Genomic DNA, 24,418 nt, shown 5'->3' with positions numbered 1-24,418 from the left:
ATTGGTGGTAATTTATAACTGGTAAGGGACTTGAAATTAGTTTAATGACCCCTTTGCTATTTTCAGTACATTGTTGATTTGCTTAGCCAATGTTTTCTTTATAAAGAATGAAAAATTTTACTTCATTTTATATATATATTTTAGTTGTAGATGGATACTTACTTTTATTTTATGTGGTGCTGAGGATTGAACCCAGTGCCTCACATGTGCTAGGCAAGTGCTCTACCACTGAGCTACAGCCCCAGCCCCACTTCAGTTCATATTTTTATAAATGATTGCAGTTTAGTAATAGATGATTGCAGTTTAGTAATAGATGAGTCAGCAGATTTGTACATAATACAGTGAATGCGAACTGTCCTAGATCATATTGTTTCAGGTTTTAATATTGATTATATATTTGGCCACTGAAGGGGAGTAGACTTTTAATCCTAATGATTTGGGAGGCTGAGGCAAGAGTGTTGCAAGTTGGAGACCAGCCTCAGCTACTTAGTGAGAACCTGTCTCAAATTTAAGAAAAGCATTGGGAATGTAGTTCAGTGGTAAAGTGTCTCTGGGTTCAATCCCTAGTACCAAAAATAAAACCAAAAATATTGATTATGTGTTTGTATTTAACTTTTAGATCCAGGGAAATAGCCTTTGAAGCACAAACTTCACGTTACTTGAATGAATTTGAAGAAATTGCCATCTTAGGAAAAGGCGGATATGGAAGAGTATACAAGGTTTGTTTTCTACTTGCTCATTTTGACCCATTACTCTATAAATAAGTGTATTTTGAGAAGTTGGTTTCATTATTATTATTATTATTATAAAGCACTCAGAGAATGCCTAGATGTCACATTTATTTACTTATCATTATGATTTATTATTTACAGGGAAGTATGTAGGTTTTAATATTTTTCATTTCTTTTTTCTTTTTAAAAAGAGAGAGGAGAGAGAATTTTTTAATATTTATTTTTCATTTTTCGGTGGACACAACATCTTTATTTTATTTTTATGTGGTGCTGAGGATCGGACCCAGTGCCCCCCGCATGCCAGGCGAGCACATTACCACTTGAGCCACATCCCCAGCCCAAGTTTTAATATTTTTCTAAGAATACTAGGTGTATTCTGAAAACATAAGAGCTTTGTTTTATGGTATATTCTTTTTTTAATATTTATTTTTTAGTTTTAGTTGGACACAATATCTTTATTTTTATTTATTTATTTTTATGTGGTGCTGAGGATTGAACCCAGGGCCTTGCATGTGCTAGGCAAGCACTCTACTGCTGAGCTACAACCCTAGCCCTTAGGGTATATTCTTATTAAAAATGTACAACTACTTGTGAGACTGAGACAGGAGGATTATAAGTTCAAGGCCAGCTTTGGCAACTTAGAAAGACCCTTTCTCAAAGTAAAATATAAAAAACAGGATTGGGCCTAATCTCCATCATGTGGGATTAGGCCGCCCCAACTTCCTTAATAAGACTCCTGTGGTGCAAGAATTAAAATCAAGTATCAGTAAATGGGATGGACTCAAGCTAAAAAGTTTCTTCTCAGCAAAAGAAACAATCTGTGAGGTGAATAGAGAGCCTACATCTTGGGAGTAAATCTTTACCCCTCACACATCAGATAGAGCACTAATCTCTAGGGTATATAAAGAACTCAAAAAGCTAAGCACCAAAAAAACTAATAACCCAATCAATAAATGGGCCAAGGACCTGAACAGACACTGAAATGTCTGTTCCCTGATATACAATCAATCAATAAATAAATGAAAAAATGTTCATCATCACTAACAATTAGAGAAATGTAAATCAAAACCACTCTAAGATTTCATCTCACTCCAGTCAGAATGGCAGGTATTATGCATACAAATAACAATAAGTGTTGACGAGGGTGTGGGGAAAAAGGTACACTCATACACTGCTGGTGGGACTGCAAATTGGTGCAGCCAATATGGAAAACATTATGGAGATTTCTTGGAAAATTGGGAATGGAACCACCATTTGACCCAGCTATCCCTCTCCTTGGTCTATACTCAAAGGACTTAAAAACAGCATACTACAGGGACATAGCCACATCAATGTTTCTAGCAGCACAATCACAGTAGCTAAACTGTGGAACCAACCTAGATGCCCTTCAGTAGATGAATGGATAAAAAAAAAATGTGGCATATATACACAATAGAATATTACTCAGCAATAAAAGAGAATAAAATCGTGGCATTTGCAGATAAATGGATGGAGTTAGAGAAGATAATGCTAAGTGAAGTTAGCCAATCCTAAATGCGAATGTTTTCTCTGATATAAGGAGGCTTATTCATAGTGGGATAGGGAGAGGAAGCATGGGAGGAATAGATGAACTCTAGGTAGGGCAGAGGGGTTATAAATGATGGTGGAATGTGATGATCATTATTATCCAAAGTACATGTATAAAGACATGAATTGGTGTGAATATACTTTATACATGACCAGAGATATGAAAAATTGTGCTTTATATGTGTAATAAGAATTGTAATGCATTCTGCTGTCATATATAAATAATAAATTAAAAAAAAATCCAAAACAGGGCTGGGGATGTAGCTCAGTGGTAGAGTACCCCTGGGCTCAATTCGTAGTACAAAAAAGAAAAAAAAAAAAAGTGTTGGGGCTGGGGATGTGGCTCAAGCGGTAGCGCGCTTGCCTGGCATGCGTGTAGCCTGAATTTGATCCTCAGCACCACATACAAAGATGTTGTGTCTGCCGAAAACTAAAAAATAAATATTAAAATTCTCTCTCTCTCTCTCTCTCTAAAAAAATAAAAAAGTGTTAATATGGCTGGGGATGTAGTTTTGGGATAGAGCTAGCATGTGTAAAGTCCTGGGTTTAATCCTCAGCAACACACACACACACACACACACACACACACAGTGTTACTAAAAAGAATATCCTGCATTTTGGGGCTTAGGTAGGTTAGCTGATGTTCCTGTTCTTTAGACCTGGAATCTTTGGGTGTCAGACTCACACAGTTTACAAAGCTGCAGTCCAGCCGAGTAGGACTCACTTCCCAGAAAACAGGGGCAAAGATTCTTGGCTTTAGCTTAATTTGATCTTTTTGGCTAGTTTGGGTTAACTAAGCTCAGAATAGAGGAACTTATTAATTTATAATTTATTGGAACTTAATACTTGGTCTTTTCTGCTTTTTAGGTCAGGAATAAATTAGATGGCCAGCATTATGCAATTAAGAAAATTCTGATTAAGGGTGCAACTAAGACTGACTGCATGAAGGTATGATTTTAAGAAGTGTTTTGAGCTAGACCCAGTGGTGGCATGTACCTGCATTTCATCTGCTGGGATGCTGTGGTGGGACTTGTGCCCAGGAGTTCAAGATGGGCTTGGGCAACATAGCAAGCCTCATTTCAAAGAAAGAAACAAAGATTTATTTTGTATAATTGTGAATTAAGTTCCTTTTCAAAGGAGTTATATGTGTATTTGGCAAATAGTAGGTGGTATGGATTGCTCTCTTAAAAGATGAGATTGTAGTATAGTATAAATATCAAAACTAAATTTTTATTTAAGGTAATTTTTTGTAGACTACCACATTTCAAGTCATTGCTGGGGAAATTAATTTTTCAGGTAAATGATTAGTGTATAGTACAATTTATTACTATAAAGCATGAGCCCGGTTTGTCTAGGTCTTCCCCCTACATGCTATTGTGGTTCTGGGAAAACTGCCTTATTTTCTGAGTTGCTGTTTCTCTCACTTGACTATAGTGTTTTTTTTACTTACCTTGATTTGATGTAGGAAATCAGATGAGAGAATGATAATGAATGAGCTTTACGAAACATAAAGTGCTGTATAAATTTATTTAGTTGCTGTAACTATTTGTCTCTCACTAGAATATCCCCATTGACATAGTTCAGATTGCTTGTACAGAGAGATTTTTATTATTTGCTCTTGAACAAGAAGTGTTCAAGAGGAATAAACACTTAACAAATTGCTGGTAAAATCTTTTTACATTTTCTTTAGGTACTACGGGAAGTAAAGGTGCTGGCAGGTCTTCAGCACCCTAATATTGTAGGCTATCATACTGCCTGGATAGAACATGTTCATGTGGTCCAGCCCCAAGGTAAGTCATTTTTGACTATACAAATTGAGCATCCCATGTCTGAAAACATGAAATCTGAAAAGCTCTGAAATTCAACACTTTTAGAGTGTTAAAATTTTTTAGATTTTGTAGTCTGTGTAAATATTTCAGAATCTGGAAAAAATCCAAAGTCTGATTTATTTCTGGTCCTGTGCATTTTGGATAAAAGATACTTAACCTATATAGTAAAATGGTTGGCATATTTCTACTTGTGAGCCAAATCTTGCCTACCCTTGTTTTTGTATATTCCAAGTTGAGAATGGTTTTTGATTTTCAAATAGTTAAAAGGAATGAAAAGAATATTTGGGGAGTTATGAATAATTCAAATTGGGTTATCTAAGCTCAGAATGTGATTTATTGGAACTTAATAAAAAAGTTTATTAGAACACAGGCTTATGTACCTATTGCTTTTGCACTACAACAGAATTCAGGTTGCAGCTGAGTCCCTTAGAGTTAACAAAACCTAAACTATTTTCTTTCAGGTTTTCCAAAAAGTTTGCTGACTCCTGGTGTATACAACAAGTCTGTTTTTATACTTTCTAAAACAAGCCTGCTATTTTAATAAAGATGGTGTATTCATTTTGACTTATAGTCTCATTTGGTATTATCTATACATTTTAGCTCTGCTTTTAACTTTAAGTTGAAGTACTGGGCTGCTTGCAGATATTTATATTTTGTTTTTGTTCAACAGGCAGAGTTCCTATTCAGTTGCCCTCTCTCGAAGTGCTCTCTGATGTGGACAGGTATGAGGTGTATGCACATTAGACATTGTTTACTGTGGCCTGCACTGACTTGCCTTTGCCTTTTCCTATTGGGAGCTTGGCAGGAGTGTTTTAGGCTTTCTTTTTGTTTATTTTTATTAAAAAATATTAAATTGCTTTCTCCTCAAGTATTTTAGTATGTTAAATAAAGGGTGCTACTGGAACAATTTGATACCCTTTTCAAAAATCTTATCTATAAGATTCCTACAGACTTGAAGAAGCAGTTGAGATACTCTTTTGATCTCTTTTTACAGTCACTTTTATTTTTTGCTGTTTTTTTCCTCCAGGGATCAATATGATGTTAAAGACAATGAAAGTAGCAGCTCGTCAATTATCTTTGCTGAGTTTACCTCAGAAAAAGAAAAACCCTTTGGAGAATGTGACATCGAAAATCAGAATAACAAATTGGTGAACTACACCACAGATTTAGTTATAAGGGACAGCAATGAACTTGAGTCATCCATTGATCTCCAGGAAAATGGCTTGGCTGATTTGTCTGACAGATCGATTGTCAAACATCAGCTGCCAGTCAGGCATAATTCAGACCTGGAAGGGAATTTCACATCCACTGAAGAGTCTTCTGAAGTAAACTTTAACTTGTTGGGACAGACAGAGGTAGAGCATTTTCCCAGAACCTACTGATGAGATGTATCTTAAAAATTGTATGAAGGATTGTAATGGGCCTGCCTTCTCATCTGACTTCCCACTTGGCATGCCTCCCTGTCTCTGCTCTCGCTCTTCTGCGCTGTGTTCAGTCTTGGACTCACCATGTTTTCTCTTGCCATATGGCCCTTATATTTGGTCTGCCTCCTTCACTTAGCTCCTACTAATGACCCTTTTCTGACTTCCCTAGTGGGTCATTGCTTCTCTAGACATTCTTTAATATCTGCGCTGGACTTGGAAGTCTCATTCACACTCTATTTCTGTAGTGTGTTAGCATCATGCTGTAAAAATATATTTATGCAAAGAGTTTTCTATTTTTAGAGCTTTATTTTAGATGAGTCCTGTAGGATTACCAGGTCAGTTTTCAGAATATTCTTATTGAGGGTTATACTAATATGCTGGTCAGACTTCCATCACTGGTATTGAATATTAGTATTTTAAAAAGTGAGCATTAACAAAGTCTTTACAGAATCTGTCATTAGAATTGCAAAACTGTATATCTCAGCTATATATACACAACACAGAACACAGAATTCTTGTCAAGGAATATATATGTCTGTATGTATGTTTTTGTTTTTGTTTTTTGATACCAGTTCGTAAACACTGAGCCCATGTCCCCAGCCCTTTTTTTAAAAAAATATTTATTTTTTAATTGTAGGTAGAAATACAATATCTTTATTTTATGTGGTGCTGAGGATCGAACCCAGTACCTCACGTGTGCTAGGTAAGCACTCTACCACTGAGCCACAACCCCAGCCTGTCCCCAGCCCTTTTGATATTTTTATTTTGAGACAGGGTCTAAGTTGATTAAGGCCTTGCTAAGTTGCTAAGGCTGACCTTGAACTTGAATTCCTCTTGCTGAGATTACAGATGTGTGAGCTTTTTTTTTTTTTTTAAATATATACATTATATATTTTTAGTTGTAGATGGACACAATACCTTTATTTATTTATTTATATGTGGTACTGAGGATCGAACCCAGGGCCTCATCATGCATGCTAGGCAAGTGCTCTACCACTAAGCCACAACCCTAGCCCAACTTTTTTTTTTTTTTTTAAATGAAAAACTTTGAATGGATTCACCTGAATCCAAAGGAGTTTAGTTTGAAGGACTTCTAATCAGAATTGTTTCATTGTTCTGTATTTCTGTATTTGGAAAATTTCCTTTGATGCCTAAATGAGTGGGCTGTAGGAAGTTTAATGTTTGCTTATAATTTTCTTGAATCAAGTTATTATATACTATGTGAAGCTAAAGTATATATACTTCAGTAGAGTTATAGAGTACTACATAAGCTTCTTTGATGTTTTATCTTAGATTTAAAAACTGTTTGCAGACCAGTTTCAGAACTGCTTCCTCCGTGTGTCATGTTCGGGAGCTTCTACCATTGGACTCCTACTGACTCTAGCCTGGCCTACCCTTGCCTCCTTGTGTTATGACACACTATTTTAATTATTGAGTTATTGTTCTGCTTCTTGGGCAGGCCTGGGTCCTTAGTGCTTAGCCATTGTTTTTGGCCTAGAGTAGGCACGTTGAGTGTTGCGTGAATTAGCAAATATGGGAGCCCACAGTGTGTCCTGTCCTAGGTGCAGTACCACCTGATGTTGCATATCCAAATGCAGCTGTGTGAACTGTCCCTGTTTGACTGGATAGCCGAGAGGAACAAGCGGAACCAAGAATGTGTGGATGAAGCTGCCTGTAAGTACCATCTGAATAGTAAATACTGAAGGGGAAATAAAGATAGTCAGATCTTTCTCATCTAATGTTAGGAATTGCCTCTGGGGCTTTAGGTTTTAAAAAAAAAAAAGAATAAGAAAACTAACAATAAAAAAGTTCAAAGAAATAGTTGTGCTTTTTTTCAACATTTTGCAAGAACAAATTTGGAAGATAAATTTCTAAGTAATAAAGTTTTATTAAATTGAAAGAGTACTATGATGGAATTTAGGTTAATGATTTTGGGTAGAATTTAAAAAAATTTTATTCTAATTTGTTATATATGACAGTAGAATGCAATTAATTTTACATAAATCAAGCACAACTTTTCATGTCTCTAGTTGTACACAAAGTATTTTCATACATGTACTTAGGGTAATGATGTCTGTCTCATTCCACCATTTTTCCTACCTCTATGCCCCCTCCCTTCTCTTTCCTCTCTTTTGCCCTATCTAAAGTTTGTCTGTTCCTCCCACGTTTCACCCCACATCCAAAGAAAACATTTGGCATTTGGTTTTGGGGGATTGGCTTGTTTCTTTTTTTTTTTAGAAAATATTTATTTATTTATTTCGTTTTAGGGGGACACAATATCTTTATTTTATTTTTATGTGGTGCTAAGGATAGAACCCAGTGCCTCATGCATGCTACGTGAGCATACTACCACTGAGCCACAATCCCAGCCCTGGATTGGCTTACTTCACTTAGCATTATATTCTCCAATTCTATCCATTTACCTTTAATTGCCATGATTTTATTCTCTTTTAATGCTGAGTAATATTCCATTGTGTGTATATACCACATTTTTTTTACCCATTCATCTATTGAAGGGTGTCTAGGTTGATCCACAATTTAGCTATTGTGAATTGTGCTGCTATAAACATTGATGTGTCTGTGTCCCTGTAGTATGCTGTTTTTAAGTCCTTTGGGTATAAACCGAGGAGTAGGTTAGCTGGGTCAGATGGTGTTCCATTCCCAGTTTTCCAAGGAATCTCCATACTGCTTTCTATATTGGCTAATTAACCAGAGACCCTGTACCTAATAGAAGAAAAAGTAGGCCCAAATCTTCATCATGTCGGATTAGGCCCCAGTTTCTTTAATAGAATTCCTATTAAAATCAGGAGTCAATAAATTGGATGGATTCATACTAAAAAGCTTCTTTTCAGCAAAACAGTCAGTCAGTGAAGTGAATAGAGAACCTACAGATGGGAACAAATTTTTACCACACGCACATCAGAGCATTAATTTCTAGGATATGTAAAGAACTCATAAAAACAAGTAAACCAATCAACAAATGGGCTAAGGAACTGAACAGACACTTTTCAGAAGATCATATACAGTCAGTCAGTCAACAAATATATGAAAAATTATTCAACATCTCTAGCAATTAGAGAAGTGCAAATCAAAACCACTCTAAGATTTCATCTCACTCCAGTCAGAATGGCAGCTATTAAGAATACAAATAGGGGCTGGGGATGTGGCTCAAGCGGTAGCGTGCTCGCCTGGCATGCTTGCGGCCCGGGTTCGATCCTCAGCACCACATACAAACAAAGATGTTGTGTCCCCGAAAACTAAAAAATAAATATTAAAAAATTCTCTCTCTCTCTCTTTAAAAAAAAAGAAAATTAAGAATACAAATAATGACAGGGCTGGGGTTATAGCTCAGTGGCAGAGTGCATGCCTAGCATACATGAGGCACTGGGTTTGATCCTCAACACCCCATAAAAATAAATAAATAATAAAGGTATTCTGTCCATCTACAACTACAAAAAAAAATTTAAAAAAAAGGATGTGGGGGAAAAAGGCACATGCATACATTAATAATGGGACTACAAATTGGTGTAGCCAATTTGGAAAGTAGTATGGATATTTCTTATTTGTTTATTTTTATGTGGTGCTAAGGATCAAATTCAGTGCCTCACACAATGTGAGGCAAGTGCTGTGCCACTGAGCTATAGCCCCAGCCCTTGGGTAGAATTTTAACATTTCTAAGACAAATCTGTTTAATTGTCAGTGGACCTTTAGTTTATTTATTTATACATGGTACTCTCACATGCCAGGCAAGCACTCTACCGCTGAACCACAACCCCAGCCCTAAGACAAATTTAAATACTTGTTTTACTTTATTATTATCATTTTTTAAATTCTGAAATTGGTGTTCTTATAAAAAAAATTTCGTATATAAAATTATAAAAAATTTCTTATATAATCCAGGTTCCCCGCCTCCCATCAACACCCTATATATATAGGTCCTTCTAGAAACACTTTGTTGGATATTTAAAAATATAACACTGATTCTCGGATTTGGCTGCACCTTAGAATCACATGTAGGATTTTTAAAAATGTTGAGTAACTTTACAGAGGAGAAGCCTGATACAACCTTAGCCAGAGATGGAAGTCACTATCAGTGTTGATAAGTCATGTTAGTGTGAGTATCCTTGGTATGATGTGATGAGAATGGCAATTTATCTCTGTGATCTTCCTTTTCCCAAACCATAGTCCCAATCTAATCATGGGAAAAATAGTAGAAAAATCCCAATTGAAGGACATTCTACAGAATACTTGATGAGTACTTTTCGAAATTGTCACAGGCCAGAGGAATCTAATGATACACAACAACTCCATGTTATATGATAGGTATATCCTGATTGGGGTCCTGGAATAGAAAGAGGAAACTGTAAAGACTAAGGAAACCTGAGTGAACTGTGGACTTTATTTAGTAATATTATGTATCAATATTGGTACACCCATTGTGACAAATGTATCGTTTTAATGTAAGGTGTTGATAACAAGGGGAAGTGGGGGCTTGGGGATGTAGCTCAGTGGTGGAGAGCCTCCTTAGCATGCTCAAGGCTCTGGAGTCAATCCTACCACTAAAGGGGAAAAAAAGAAAAAGGGGACAACTGAGTGTGGGTTTTATGAAAACTTTTTGTACTATCCTTTCAGTTTTTCTGTAAATTCAAGATTATTTTAAAATGTAAAATCTGTTTTAAAAGAAAACTGCTGCGGCTGGGGTTGTGGCTCAGCGGTAGAGCGCTTGCCTCGCACATGTGGGTTCAATCCTCAGCACCACATAAAAATAAATAAACAAAATAAAGATTAAAAAAAATAAAAGAAAGCTATCTGGGAGTATATCTGTTATTTTTATATAGAGTGATTGTTCTAAGATAGACCTTGGTCTTTGACACTTATTGGAAAATTTACTTGATTCTCATGTCTAGCCAAAGTTAAAAATCACAATATTAGATTATCAGAATGGTAGATGAGAGTGATCTGATTTTTTTCTTAATATTTTTTTAGTTGTAGATAGACCCAATACCTTTATTTTATTTGTTCATTTTTCTGTGGGGCTGGGGATTGAACCCAGTGACTCATGCATGCTGGGCAATTGCTCTACCACTGAGCCACAACCCCAGCCTGTGAGTGACTTGATTTTAAGTCAAAACTAAATGTCAGTCATTAATCATTTGCTGTTCTTTATTGGGTCTAAGATATCCTTACTCAAATCTGAGACCAGCTTCCAATGCAAAAACAATGTCTCCAGAAGCTCCTCTATGCACTCCGGTGCTGCTTCTCTGGTTTACCATGTACTTAGGTGGAGGGAATGCACTTGGTTCAGTTCGGTTGTGGCAGGTGGTGTGTTGGTTATTTTCAGTGCCTTGTGTATGTGTCTTTAGCCTGCTGCATGACCGTTGTAGTGCCGTGTGCAGTTCCTTAGGAAAATGGACATAGTTTATTGAAGCACCATATGCAGTTGCTGATCTCTAAACTTCCATTTAGAGAATAAGTAATGAGTATGGCAGGAGAATTTTAATCCTTACCATCCAGTTCAAGAAGTCTGTTAAAACAATAAAGGCAAAATATGTATGATGCTGCTAGGATGGTGTATATGTGTATATGTATATATGTTTATGTAATATATACATATACAGAATATTTACTTATTTTTAATTTTTTGGTGGTACTGGAGGTTGAACCTAGGAATGCTCTTCCACTGAGCTACATCTCCAGCCCTTTTTATGTTTTGAGACCAGGTTTCATTTAGTTCCCCAGGCTGACCTTGAATTTGTGATACTCCAGCCTCAGCCTCCTGAGTAGCTGGACTTATAGACATGTGCCATCATGCTGGGCTGTTTTCTTCTTAAAATATTTTGAAGTTTTAACTTTGTAGTGTTGTCCAACACTGTGTTCATAGCTTCATGTTAGTTTTTTTTGACTTATGGATGAACCTTTATATATTAATTTTTTTTTTTTAGTTGTAGATGGGCATAATACATTTATTTACTTTTACGTGGTACTGAGGATCAAACTCAATGCTTTACATGTGCTAGGCAGGTGCTCCACCACTGAGCTACAGCCCCAACCCCTTATTTATTTTTATGTGGTACCGAGAATTGAACCCAGTGCTTCACAAATGGTAGGCAAGCACTCTATCACTGAGGCATGACCCCAGTCCCACTTTACATCAGTTCTGTTTTCACATTTCACCATTCCCAATAATCCCAGGAACAGCAGACCTGGATTTGAGTCCTGACTATACTTACCAGCTTTAAGTTTCCATGCAAGTCTGGGAATACTCTGTCTGTCTATCATCTATCAGTTGTGGGTTGTCCCTGTGGTGTGGGGTTGTTGTGAGGATTAATGTGAGGAATATAAAGGATGTAGCAGATTGCCAGGCACAGAAAATGGCATGAATGGACACTACTGCCATAGAATCAGTACCCTGTCTTCCAGGTCTGCCCCCAGGTCCAGTTTGAATCCTGTGACTATTGCCTGCCATTTGGAGATGTGGGGTGGATAAAACAAGAACCACATGTTTTCAAGACACCACAGGAAGGTAGTGGTTCTACATAGTTGTGGCAGTCAAAAGCTTTTCTTACTTTTCTATCTAGACAGGAGTATGGTAATCACTTTTGTGTGATAGGTAGTCAGAGCAGGGGTCTTTTATAAATGGAACCATTGCTTTTACCACACACACACACCACACACACACACACACACACACAGAGAGAGAGAGAGAGTAGTTTGTCTTCTGAAGTACTTGCCCAATTATAAACTAGATATTGTAAAAAGTTATCCTCTGTGTGTGTGTGTGTGGAGTAGGTTTGAGCTCTAAAACAAACAAGGCTCATTCAAGAAGAACATGCAGGGTTCTTTTATATGAATGTAAACAATAGATTAGTTAATGATTTAAAATGACTGAGCTATTAAATGCTTAGTTTGATATTACTAAACTTAATTGGCAGGCAAACTCCAGGATTTCTTTCTTTATTAATTTTTATTTAGTCTTATAAATATTAATTAGATGAATTAGTTCACTTTTTTTTTTCTTGGTACTGGGAAACCCAAAGATGCTTTACTACTGAGCTATATCTTCAATCCCTTTTATTTTTTACTTTGAGGAAAGGGTTAAGTTAAGGGTTAAGTTGCCCAGGCTGGTCTCGAACCTCTGATTCTCCTGCTTCAGCCTACCAAGTTACTGGGATTATAGGCTTGCACCACCATGCCCTATACTTTTTTCTTTTTGCCACGTACTTCATTTGTCAGTCATTTTTGCAAATAAGTCTTCCAGATGATAGAAATTTAAAACTCTCAATCAAATGAAATTTATCTTATTCCACTATTTGTAATATCTTTAATATATTGTGGGCTAATAAATTGGATTTATTAGCATTAGATCTCAGGATGTCAAGGGTTGATGGGAACTTAAACTATATCTAAGCTAGTCATCTAATGCCTGAGAATTGTTTAAAAGGTAATTGATACAGGGTGAAATTGATTCTGGGTGAAATTAGAGGTCCTTTCTTTCAGGTGACACAGTCCATCAAGGATTGGGTGCCAGTCTGATGGTTTCTTCTCTAGCTGAGGAACACTTTCTGTGTTGACTTTGTGCTTCAGATTGTGCTCCACAGCTCCTTGACTTTGTTAAAAACTTGAGTGTTGCCTAAGTGTCTGAATCACCTTAACATTTAGATATTAATATAATGGATTTAAAAAAATAGAGAAATGAAGCTATTTCCCACCCTGCCTTCCAGGTCCTTATGTTATGGCCAGTGTTGCAACAAAAATTTTTCAAGAATTGGTGGAAGGTGTATTTTACATACATGACATGGGAATTGTACACAGAGATCTGAAGGTAAGTTGGGTATCTGAATCCTTGAAAGCAGTAGTGGTGACTTTATGTGAGGGGTGACTTGATGTGGGCTCCCTGGGTACAGTGAGATGATGTATCCTTGTTCATATACTTGGAAGGTCATTGTTACTTCTGTATAAATCATCATTGCATAGGTCCAGTCAAGAAAACCTTAGATTAAATTAAAAACAGCAATTTTAGAGTATTTGAACATTACTCTTGGAGTCCAGGTACTATTAGTGATGCTGAATGTACTTTTACTGTCAGAAATGCTTATATATTATCATAGCATTAGATAATAAACTTTCTGGGAAAGTTTAATTTTTTGCTGCTTGAAAAATGATGATGAGCACTATTCCAGTTTTTAATCCACAAAAGACTATCAAGAAAAATATTTTCTTCTTTTGCTGACAAGTTTTAAAGTAAGTTGTTTATTTTTCAGGCAAAACTTAAATTGTGATAAAGGCATTTAAAAGAAAATTAAGGAGCATAAGAGTTAATGTGCAGGGGCTGGGATTGTGGCTCAGTGGTAAGGCACTTGCCTTGTACGTGAGGCACTTGGTTCTATCCTCAGTACCACATAAAAATAAATAAAGTATTGAGCCCATGTACAACTAAAAATATTTAAAAAATTGATGTGCAAATCACTTTATTTTTTGAAAAGGGTTTAGGAACCAGTAGTTTCTACATTGGGATGTAAGGATGATGAGTTATGTATTTTCTGGTGTATGTCTAGCCAGAAAAAACATTTTGAGTTGTTGAAATTCTCTGGCACTAAGGAACCTGGAGGTCTTATTTCAAGAGGTAAGCTAAATCATAACAGCAGTATATAGAGTTCCACATCTTCATCGGGAGAAGTTTCTTCAGGTGTTGTTTGTATTTCTCACCATAAACGTTTCTGATGTTTCTTTTACAGATATCCTCTAGGGATAAAGGTTTTTGAGATAAGTTTATTAGGTTTTCCTTTAAGAGGTGGAATTCTGGTAGCATGATTCCTGCAGGTAGGATACCTTGCTTATTGGTCAGTCTCAAAGGGTAAGTGTGATGAAGTAGCCTGGCAAGAAGTGTCGTATCTCTGACATTGGAACTGCGTTGAAGGTACATATAAATTGGAGATTCTGAGTTTTTTGTTAAAATGTTGACATTTGCTTCAAATTCCAGCAAGAGATTGATTATTGCCTCTCTGCCTCCAAAACATGCCTCATGGAGAGCTGTTTGACCTTCATGGTCCTGGGCATTAACTTTGGCTCCGTGAATTAGCAGCATACGGATGCAGCTAACCCCTGCTGCTAGCAATCGGCCTGCCTTGCTTGATGCTGTACACACTGCCAGCTTCAGGGCTGTGTTCCCGGTAGAAGAGACAGCACAGTTAACATTTGCACCACATGCAATGAGCGTTTCCATCATTTCCTTATTCAGTACATCTGCAGCCATGTGAAGGGGTGTCATGCTGGATTCATTAATGGCATTGACCTGAGCACCATTTTGGGCCAAAATGGAGAGAACTGGGTAGGTTCCATATGTTATGGCCAGGTGGAGGGGTGAATGTTTGTTGCTGTTGTCTACCCGGGCATTAACTTGAGCTCCATGTTCACATAAAATGCGGAGACACAGTACAGCATTATTCTGAATGTCTGTCAGGATCCTTTGGATTCTGTCGCCTGGTTTTGTCCATGTGGTAGAAGTGATTGGCCAATGCAGTAGCATCAAGTGAAGAGCTGTGAGGCCGCGTGTGTCCCTGGAAGGGTATTTATCACATGTTAACTAGATTAACAGTGAGAATGGCTCTGCATGAAAAAATTAAATGTTTAAGAAGGCAACATTTTCTTAATATCCTTTAACTACTTTGAAGAAATGTTTCAGAATCTCTGTTGCTGGGTAATTTCTTAGGATATCCACAAGTTTTCAGTTTATATATATTTATTATTGTGAGGCCCTGGGCCAAGGACGTAGTGAACAATAAGTGGCCCTTGCCTCTGGAGGGCTTACAGATCAGAGAATAGTTAACCCATGGAGTAATATTGGAAGTGGGCAACTTGCAGAGAGGTGCAGGGGCTTCATCCAGGGATGTTATGTAGTTTTGAGGTGCTCGGAGGAAGGGGTGCTCGGAGGAACCCCTGAGGAGATGTGGGGAGTCCATGATGGATGGGGCAGGTTTGGAGGAGACTTGGAAAGCTGGGGTGGGGGTGAAGGTGCAAGGAGAGATTGAGAGTGGGTCTATCAGTGGCAGGCATTTGGTTTAGGTGTTGGAGATGGAGTAGTGAGGAGGATAAATTTCTCTGTCATCAAGCTTACCTTCTAATGGAGAGTCATAAACAAGAAAACCCATTGTCTTGTTTTTTCTTAGGTTATTAGACTTCCTGAGGGCTCTGGCCAGAACTTAATGTATTTTCCACAATACTGTTATTGAGCACTTAATACTCAGTGTGCATTAATTTGGCTGTCTGGTTTGTGTTTTTGCATCTTCTCCAATTTTTCTAGTATATCATCTAGTCATAACAGAAGTAGGTTCATTCAAAACATGATGATTTGTAGTTCATAACCCATGAAGAATGAACAAGCCCCTAAGTAACTAGGATAGATAACCTCTGAGTCACTCAGATGGTCACTTTAGATGGCCTGCTAAATTCACTTACCTTACTTCTGGATCAGCTCCATGTTCTAACAAACAGAGCAAACTTGGTGCCTTGTGGTATTCTGCGGCCAGATGAATTGGGATAATGGACTGTGTTTGCTGTGGGGAGACCAAAATGTATTAAAAGCACAATTTGTGCTAGCTTGCCATTCCAAGGGAACCAAGTATGTTAGTTTTACATTGGTTCAGTAGTATTCTGGCATATGTGTTGAAATTTTCCTTTGCTATTGTCTATTTTAAATGACCAGTATCCAGGGGATTTCATATTATAGAATCTGTATTTTACAGAAATGCAAATTTATCAAGGCAACACTCATGACTTTGAAAGCTGTATCTTTGTGAAGAACTCATAGTGTAAAATTAATGCTCTAAAGTTATTTATCCTTAAATTGTAGTGACAAGCAAGTAGGTGCTGGGTTTAAGGCTTTACCAAAGTCATATCATCAGTAGCAAACCTTGCATTTTTGGGGTTTCAAAGATAACGTAGCATATGTTCTGTCTATGATTAGCAGAGCTGTTTATGCTAGCTCTTAAAAAAATATGTGTACACACACACACAGAGAGAGAGAGAGAAATGTGTGGTTTTATACTGTGGCTGTAAGATATGGGGGAGAGGAGGAAAAGTGAAGCTGACTTCCTTTTTTTTAAAATTTTTCTTTTTTTTAGTTGTAGTTGGATACAATACCTTTATTTGATTTATTTATTTTTATGTGGTGCTGAGGATGGAACCCAGTGCCTCGCACCTGCTGGGTGAGCGCTCCACTGCTGAACTACAACCCTAGCCCCTCCTTTTTTGTTTTTAAATGGTAACTGGGGACTGAACCTAGGGGTGCTTGAGCACTGAGCTATGTCCTCATCCCTTTTTATTTTTTTATTTTGAGACAGGACTAAGTTGCTAAGGGCCTTACTAAGGGTTATCTTTGAGAAGGGTGATCTAATGTTCTTTGAGCCAAATAAGTTCTAGTCTTTTCTTCCATTAGTTTACACATAGTGAATGGAAGGGAGGTCTTGCAGACCTGCACTCTGCCCTGTAGGGGGATGGGCTGGTTAGTGGCTGAGCCACATGTTTTGTTAGGGCAGCAAAGAGCTTAGATAGTTCACAAGTGTTAGATCATGTTCCTCCCTCTTTTATCTAAAAGTGACTAAGTATAAAAGAGGGTACCTGGCTCAGATGTAATCTATAGCTGGTGGAGCTGGCCAGAATAGTCAGGGGCTGGTTGACATGGTGGTTTCTGAGAAGTGCCTTGATTGTAGTGCAGTCATCTTTGATTATGGCTTCGTAAAGCTTAGTGTGCAGTGCTGTGGTTGAGCTGTCCTCCAGTGACTTGGTACTGTCAACTACCAGGTTTCTGCTTCCCTTCTTGGTTATATTTCCCATCAGAAAATCTTGAGACTTGTGAGTTCAGGGGAAATTGCTGTTATGGAATCAATTTGTTTCTTTATGATGATCCCTTTAGTGCAGTTCTAGAACTATTCTAGAATTGTTGAGGATTATATTTGTGAATACAGTTCATTTTTTAATTGGAGCCAAACCTCTTCAGACTTTGTTATCTGATTGCATAGAACCAAATGTCAGCAGAGTATTTAGGCTTTTCTACACAGTCACAAAAACATTTTAACTGTCATCTTACACTTATTTCTGCTTTCTCTTCCAGATAACTTAGTTCAAACAACTAACAGAACTAAACAGGGTATTTATATATTAACATCAAATTATTACATTTAAAAGTAAGAAAACAACTTTTTAAAAAAAATTTTTTTTTTAGTTGTTGATGGACCTTTATTTTATTCATTTATTTATATGTGGTACTGAGAATTGAACCCAGTGCCTCACACATGTGAAGCAAGTCCTCTTGTTCTTGTATACCACTGAGCCACAATCCCATCCCAAGAAAACAACTTTCAATCCAAGTGTGTGTGTGTGTATGTGTGTGTGTATTAATTTTAGTAGAATCTTCTTTCCCCATATAGGTGCATTTTTTTTTTTTTCATTTTTTTTGCTGTGCTGGGGATCAAATCCACAGCCTCACATATGCTATGGAAGTGCTCTATTACTGAGCACATCCCCAGCCCTTTTGAAATTTGAGATAGTTCTCCTTGCTAAATTGCTGATGCTGGCCTTGAACTTGCTATCCTATCAGATCTGCCTCTGCCTCCCCAGTAGCTAGGATTACAGACATGTGCCACTGTACCTGGCTAGATGCAGTTTTTCACTGGTGTAGGAATAGTGTGGTTGGAAGATGTTTTGGATCTGTGAAGATTGCTTAAATATATCAAATGTTTGTCTTCATAGTGTGATAATTGTTGTTCCCAACCCTAACTAACATATAAGATATGTGAGAACTTATGAAAAATACCAAATTTGTTGGGCTTTGTGGCTGGGGGAAACTGAGGCAGAAGGGTTGGGAGTTTGGGATCAGCCAAAATAGCGAGATGCTGTTTTCAAAAAAAAAAAAAAAAGTTGGCCTGGGGAAGTGTGCTTAGCATGTACAAGACCCTAGGTTCAATTCATAACACTTCCTACGCCACCAAAAAACAGCAAACTCCCGAAGTTTTTCGTGAAAAATATCAGTCTTTGACTATTAGAGGACAGTTCTTAAAAGCTTCTCACATGATAACACACAGACAAGGTCAAGAAGCACTTGTCTTGGTATAAAGCATGCTCTTACATTAATAATTCTAAATGTGAAATACCTTTGGGACTTTGGGACTTACATCCAGCCCCATCCAGTTTTTCACTTAGTGGGTATGAGGAATGACATGGATGTTGAGATTCTTTTTTTTTTTTTTTAATTTTAGTTGTTGACGGACCTTTATTTATGTATAGTGCTGAGAATCGAACCCAGTGCCTCACACATGCTAGGCAAGCACTCTACCACTGAGCTACAACCCAGCCTGGATGTTGAGATTCTTATGAACTCCTCTGATAATTCTAACATACAGCCAAATTTGAGAACTGTTGCTTAAAGTTTTAATTTTTGACAGGGCTGCTTACTTCTGAGTTGCTATCTTCTTCATCTTCTTTTTTTTTTTTTTGTGGTATTAGGGAATTCAACCTACAGATGTTGACATCCCCAACCCTTTTTATTTTTTTTTTTTTTGACTATTACATAGCCAACCCTTTTTATTTTGTTTTTGAGAAAGGGTCTTGCTAAGTTGCCTAGGCTGATCTCAAACTTGCCGTCTTCCTGCTTCAGCCTCTTGAGAGTTGCTGGGATTACAGGCATGTCCCATTGTATCCTGTGTCAGAGTTAATAGCTCTTAACATTTATGAGTCTTCACTATTTGTTTTAAGAAAAGTAAGGAGTGGACATGTTGTGTTTGTGTACAGCCTAGAAATATTTTTCTTCATGGTCCTGATCAGCAAGTGAAAATAGGAGACTTTGGCCTGGCCTGCACAGACATCATACAGAAGAATTCAGATTGGACCAATAGAAATGGGAAGGGTAAGCAGTTTTTTGTTTTTGCATTAAAAAAGGAACATGGTCAAACATGTTGGTATTTAAAGACCATCATAAAAATGTAATAACAAAACTAAGATTAAAAACAAAATATAGCTGTTGTCCCTGTAGGAGCTACAGTCCCCTGCTTATCATATTTCTTAATGTTGACAGTGTTAACTCTTAGTGTTTAATATGTGCTTTTTCAACTGTAGGAACACCAACACATACTTCCAGAGTGGGTACTTGTCTGTACGCCTCACCTGAGCAATTGGAAGGATCTGAGTACGATGCCAAGGTAGGATTTGTTGCTTTTTTTTTTCATTTGAGTTGTTCTGCAATCATTAATTATCAAATAGGACAGTTAGTGCAGAAGCTGTATAGTAGAAATGTCTGGAGAGAATATCCCTGCAGGTGACCCACTAACCATGCTGCTCTAGTAAGAAGCCTCACTTTTCACCTGAATCTGATTGTGTTGCCCTTTAGGCTACTTTACTATTTCTAACTCCATGGATGTCTCAAATTGTTCCTGAAGTGAACTTTCCCCTTTAAAATGTCACCATTCAATTCAGGAAGTAAGAATTCTTAGAGGCATTTGTTCAGCTTTTCATTTCAAGCTTATGTAAATAAATGCTACAGGGAAGCCTTTTTTTTCTTTTGGTACTGGGGATTGAACCCAGGGATGCTTAACCACTGAGCCACACTCTAGCTCTTTTTTGTATTTTATTGAGATAGGGTCTCACTGAGTTGTTTAGGGCTTCTCTAAATTGCTGAGGCTGACTTTGAACTCACTGTCCTCCAGCCTTGGTCTCCTGAGCTTCTGGGATTACAGGTGTGCGCCACTGTGCCCAGTATCTTTTATTTTCCTTAAAGAAGCGTTAAAGTAAATTCTCTTTTCAAAATAAGTCTATTCATTTTTCTTCTTTTTGAGGAATCCATCAGTGTTTTAGCTATTGGGAAAGAACTGGCAGAAGAAACCATGGCTGTCTCTAAAAGCTTATCTGGTAAAGACCATCCTAAAAAACTAGTTTTTAGGGAAAGTAATTCATTCTTTCCCTTTTTGTCCTGGGGTGTGAATCCAGGCACTACCACTGAGCTATATTTCTAGCCCTTTTTATTTTTTGAGACAAGGCCTTGTTAAGCTGCTCAGGGTAGCCTCAGCCTCATGAGTTGCTGGGATTACAGGTGTGTGCCATCATTCCTAGCAGTAGCACAGATTCTTTTTTTTTTTTTTCTGTAGTTATAAATGGACAGAATGCCTTTGTTTATTTTTATGTGATGCTAAGGATCAAAACCAGTGTCTCACACATGCTAGGCAAGTGTTCTACTACTAAGCTATAGCCCCAGCCCAGTAGCACAGATCTTATGCAGAATTTGCAAACATTACCAGGAATGCTTAGAGTATAGGTAGAGGTTAAACCAGAAAAGGACCTGGTGATAGTCCTGTATTGATGGCACTAGCAGTCACAAGCTTATGTTGCTCTGCCTGCGTCAGGCCTGGATTGTCATGGATGGTGGAGATAGTTGTACGGCTATGATTGCTGTGGGTGGTGGGAAATATTGCTGTCCTTTCACTGACCACCAATCCTGCATGCCTAGGGGTGCCCCTTTTGGGTATTAAAGAGATCAGGCTGTGAAAATCCTGGTTACCTCTTGCTTGGGATAGACACTTGTCTCTGTAAAGCATGGGCCTTCCTGTTGTATTCCTGTCTGTGGCTGTAAATCCTCATTCTTAGAAATCCTTGCTTGTTTGAGAGTGTAAACTGCCTTGGAAGTGCCATTCTAACTTCAAATTGTATTCTTGAACCCCATTTTTTGTTCTTTTCCAGTCAGATATGTACAGCTTGGGTGTGATCCTGCTTGAACTCTTTCAGCCCTTTGGGACAGAAATGGAGCGAGCAGCAGTTTTAACAGGAGTAAGAACTGGTCACATACCTGAATCCCTCAGTAAAAGGTGTCCAGTACAAGCCAAGTATATCCAGCACTTAACTAGGAGGAATGCATCTCAGAGACCATCTGCTCTTCAGCTGCTGCAGAGTGAACTTTTCCAAACTTCCGGAAATGTACGTAATTTTTTTTTAATTCTGGGGGAAGTATCCAGCTTGAATAGAATTTGTTAATTGTGAATCCTATTTCATGAAGATCAGTTGAGTTTCAGTTAAGGTTTTTGGAAACCTTAAGCCCATTCTGGGTTTCCTAACAACATAACAAGTGTAAGCTTATACTGTAGCACACTTGTATTGGGGGTTTACATGAGTTGACTCACTGCCAGCTTTCCAGTCTAAAACTAAGTTTCACTTTTTAGGCTCATCTTGCTAGTAAGTCAGTAAGAAGGTTTTTATTTTTCCTTTTCAATCATGAACCTTTTCTAAATTATTATAAAAGTGTCCACTAATAAAAAGGGACACATATCAAAGGGCAAAAGAGAGTAATAATTCTAAGGAGTAGATGGAACAGTGGTGGCAGATAAAACCTTTGCCACAAGGAGAGCTTTCAGTGTTGGTTTTCAGCCCTGTGATATGGTGTTCTCCAGGGGATCCCATTCCCTTCCTCCTTCCTGACCATGTTCACAGTGTCAGGTATAGTCACTAGTCTGCGTATATTGGAACCAGTAGGTAATTCATCCATTTTGTTCTTCTAGAAACTTGTAAGATTTAAGTTGGACACAGTGGCACACACATATAATCCCATCAGCTTGAGGAGGTTGAACCAGAAAGATCATAAGTTTGAAGCCATGGCAATTTAGCAAGATCCCGTTTCAATTAAAAAAAAAAAAAGGTGGGGTTGGGGTGTAGGTCAGTGGTGAAGCACTCCTAGGTTCAATCCTCAGGAAAGGTTGGGGTGGGGCAAGAAACTTTCTAAGATTTAATTAAAGCTTGAGTCAAAGATATATTCACACATTGTGTAGTGTTTTGCTGCTCAAAGTATGGTCCTCAGATCAGCTGCATGCATCAGTGCTACCTGGGAGCTCCACAAACATTCTCAGTGAAAATCTGCATGTTCGCAAGATTCCCAAGTAATTAAAACAAGTGTTTGTGCAGCAGTCTGTGAGTGTGGAAGTTTTCTTAGTCTCTAGGTCAGCAGAAGAAAATCTCTTGGGAATTTGGTAGAATTCTTAGGCCCTCACCAGTCTCCCAACCTGTTAAGATAAATTCTGAGCTGGGCACAGTGGCTCACACCTGTAATCCCAGTGGCTGGGGAGGCTGAGGCAGGAGGATTGTGACTACAAAACCAGCCTCAGCAACTTAGCGAGATCCTGTATCTAAATAAAAAAATAAAAAGGGTTGGGGATGTGGCTTAGTGGTGAAGTGCCCGAGTTTATTCCCAGTACCAAAAAAAAAAATAGGCACAAGGGAAGGAAAGGAGTTCTGGGATTGGGCAGCAGTTTGTATTTTAACAAACTCTTGAAGTGATTCTGATAGCAGTTGTTTGGAAATCAATTGTAATGATTGTTTAAAAGAATCCATAGGGGATATTTGCGTGAATGAGTGGTAGAGGTATGCTTAGCACGCATAAAGCCCTGAGTTCCTTCCCTAGCAGCCAAAGGGGAGAAAAATCAGGAAGTTGATTTTTCTTTTATTTAAAGCATATTAATTTTCAATTAAAAATAAATTTTATTAGTTTAAATGGTAAAATGGTAGATGTGATACTTTTCTTTGAGAAAATGAAAGTAGCAGGTGTGATTCTTTAAAAAAAAAAAAAATCTTTATTTTATTGAGAATTGAACCCAGGGCCTCACACATGCTAGGTAAGTGCTCTACTACTGAGCCACAAATCCAGCCCCAGGTGTGGTTCTTTTTTTTTTTTTTTTTTAATATTTATTTTTTAGATGTAGATGGACACAACATAATGCCTTTATTTATTTATTTTTTAAAATGTGGTGCTGAGGATTGAACCCGGGTCCTGCCCATGCTAGGGGAGCGCTCTACCGCTGAGCCACAATCCCAGCCTCAAGTGTGGTTCTTTTAAAACCAAGCATAGGCATTTATCCTCTTAAGGAAGGATTCTCTAGCATCCAGTCAGGAGCTATTAGAATTGATAGTTATTTGGTACTTATGGAAAAAGATCCTCCCATCTTGTAAGGTTTTATTAAACAAAACAAAAACAAACCCCACACATCTTGTACATGTATGGTTTGTACATAGGCAGTCCTTTCTTTGCATGGTGGTATGGGACTGTAAAAGTGACTACAAAGTTAAAACATGCCAAGGGATCTTTATAATCAATAGGAAAGGTTACAATTGTTCTGTGATCTTTAAAGTTTGAAAACATTAAAATTTTCACACTGAAATGAAAAAGATCGTAAAAAAAGATAGTGCAGAGTAATAAAGAATGTTAATGAGTTCCAGGAATAGTGTGAACAGTGCCTGCCTCCTTCATTTGGTAGCATGGGATATGGAGCAAGCACCTTTTGTTTTCTGTCACTTGGTTAATTGTCATGCTACCCCCCTTTCTCTTTTTAGTGTTGTGAAACATCTCTGAGAGTATGTTTTTTTGCTGGTAGATCACCTGTTTCCTAACTTAGATTGAAATCTGTTCTTATTCTGTGAGCACACATCTAGTGTTTTTCTGATAGTGTCCCCATTCCTGCAACCAGGCTACTCTTCTATCCCCCATTTACATTTGATTCATATTTGCTTCCAGCATTAACACTTTTCATATTTGTTGGCCAGTATGCTCTTTCATTACCCATTTTAAAAAAATGTTAGGTAGGTTCCTCACTGGAAGACAGGGAGGCAACACAATCACTTGTTGTTAACTAACAGATGTATAGTGATCTAGCACTGATAGATTTTCAAAGATAAGTTTGGCCCCTTATCTTAATGTGCTTTGTTCATTTACACAGTACCTTGGGAGCTGAGGAAAGTTATACACAGTTGTAGTTAGTACATATCATGGCAGCTGACCCTGGAGCCATGCATTTGGGTGATTGGTGATATTTAATCTGTGAAAACTGGAATCATGTATACTGGA

At 37.7% G+C, this 24,418-nt stretch overlaps 2 protein-coding genes across 4 annotated transcripts in view; one reads left to right on the top strand and one right to left on the bottom strand.

Annotated features, from left to right (window-relative positions):
* Eif2ak1 (eukaryotic translation initiation factor 2 alpha kinase 1) overlaps positions 1 to 24,418 on the top strand; it is a 37,915-nt gene that overhangs the window by 12,137 nt on the left and 1,360 nt on the right. For all 3 annotated transcript variants that reach the window (XM_046453708.2, XM_058582442.1, XM_058582443.1), the window contains 10 exons: positions 620 to 719; positions 3,165 to 3,245; positions 3,988 to 4,087; positions 4,797 to 4,848; positions 5,154 to 5,481; positions 7,113 to 7,224; positions 13,272 to 13,372; positions 19,336 to 19,450; positions 19,660 to 19,742; positions 21,274 to 21,507. In XM_046453708.2, the coding sequence (XP_046309664.1) occupies positions 620 to 719; positions 3,165 to 3,245; positions 3,988 to 4,087; positions 4,797 to 4,848; positions 5,154 to 5,481; positions 7,113 to 7,224; positions 13,272 to 13,372; positions 19,336 to 19,450; positions 19,660 to 19,742; positions 21,274 to 21,507 (1,306 nt within the window). The remainder of the gene's footprint in view (positions 1 to 619; positions 720 to 3,164; positions 3,246 to 3,987; positions 4,088 to 4,796; positions 4,849 to 5,153; positions 5,482 to 7,112; positions 7,225 to 13,271; positions 13,373 to 19,335; positions 19,451 to 19,659; positions 19,743 to 21,273; positions 21,508 to 24,418) is intronic.
* Positions 12,542 to 17,485, bottom strand: Ankrd61 (ankyrin repeat domain 61). The gene is made up of 3 exons (XM_046453713.2): positions 17,167 to 17,485; positions 16,006 to 16,103; positions 12,542 to 15,107 (listed from the first exon to the last, which is right to left on the bottom strand). The coding sequence occupies exons 1-3, from the start codon at positions 17,380 to 17,382 to the stop codon at positions 14,162 to 14,164; spliced, it is 1,260 nt and encodes a 419-aa protein (XP_046309669.1). The 5' UTR covers positions 17,383 to 17,485; the 3' UTR covers positions 12,542 to 14,161.

This window comes from Marmota monax, unplaced genomic scaffold, assembly GCF_021218885.2.
Source record: "Marmota monax isolate L192 unplaced genomic scaffold, Marmota_monax_Labrador192_F-V1.1 WCK01_AAM20220418_F8-fsc00148, whole genome shotgun sequence".
NCBI classification, from domain to species: Eukaryota; Metazoa; Chordata; class Mammalia; order Rodentia; family Sciuridae; genus Marmota; species Marmota monax.
This window is presented reverse-complemented; position numbering and strand designations above follow the sequence as displayed.

Bases quoted from the DNA above. Each gene is read 5' to 3' on its own strand.
- Ankrd61 (XM_046453713.2), bottom strand. From the start codon at position 17,382: ATGGGAAATATAACCAAGAAGGGAAGCAGAAACCTGGTAGTTGACAGT. The intron at 16,104-17,166 runs GTACCCTCTTTT...GTCTCCCCACAG, and splicing joins ATAGATTACATCTGAGCCAG to CAAACACAGTCCATTATCCC. The intron at 15,108-16,005 runs GTAAGTGAATTT...ATACCCTTCCAG, and splicing joins GGAGCTGATCCAGAAGTAAG to GGACACACGCGGCCTCACAG.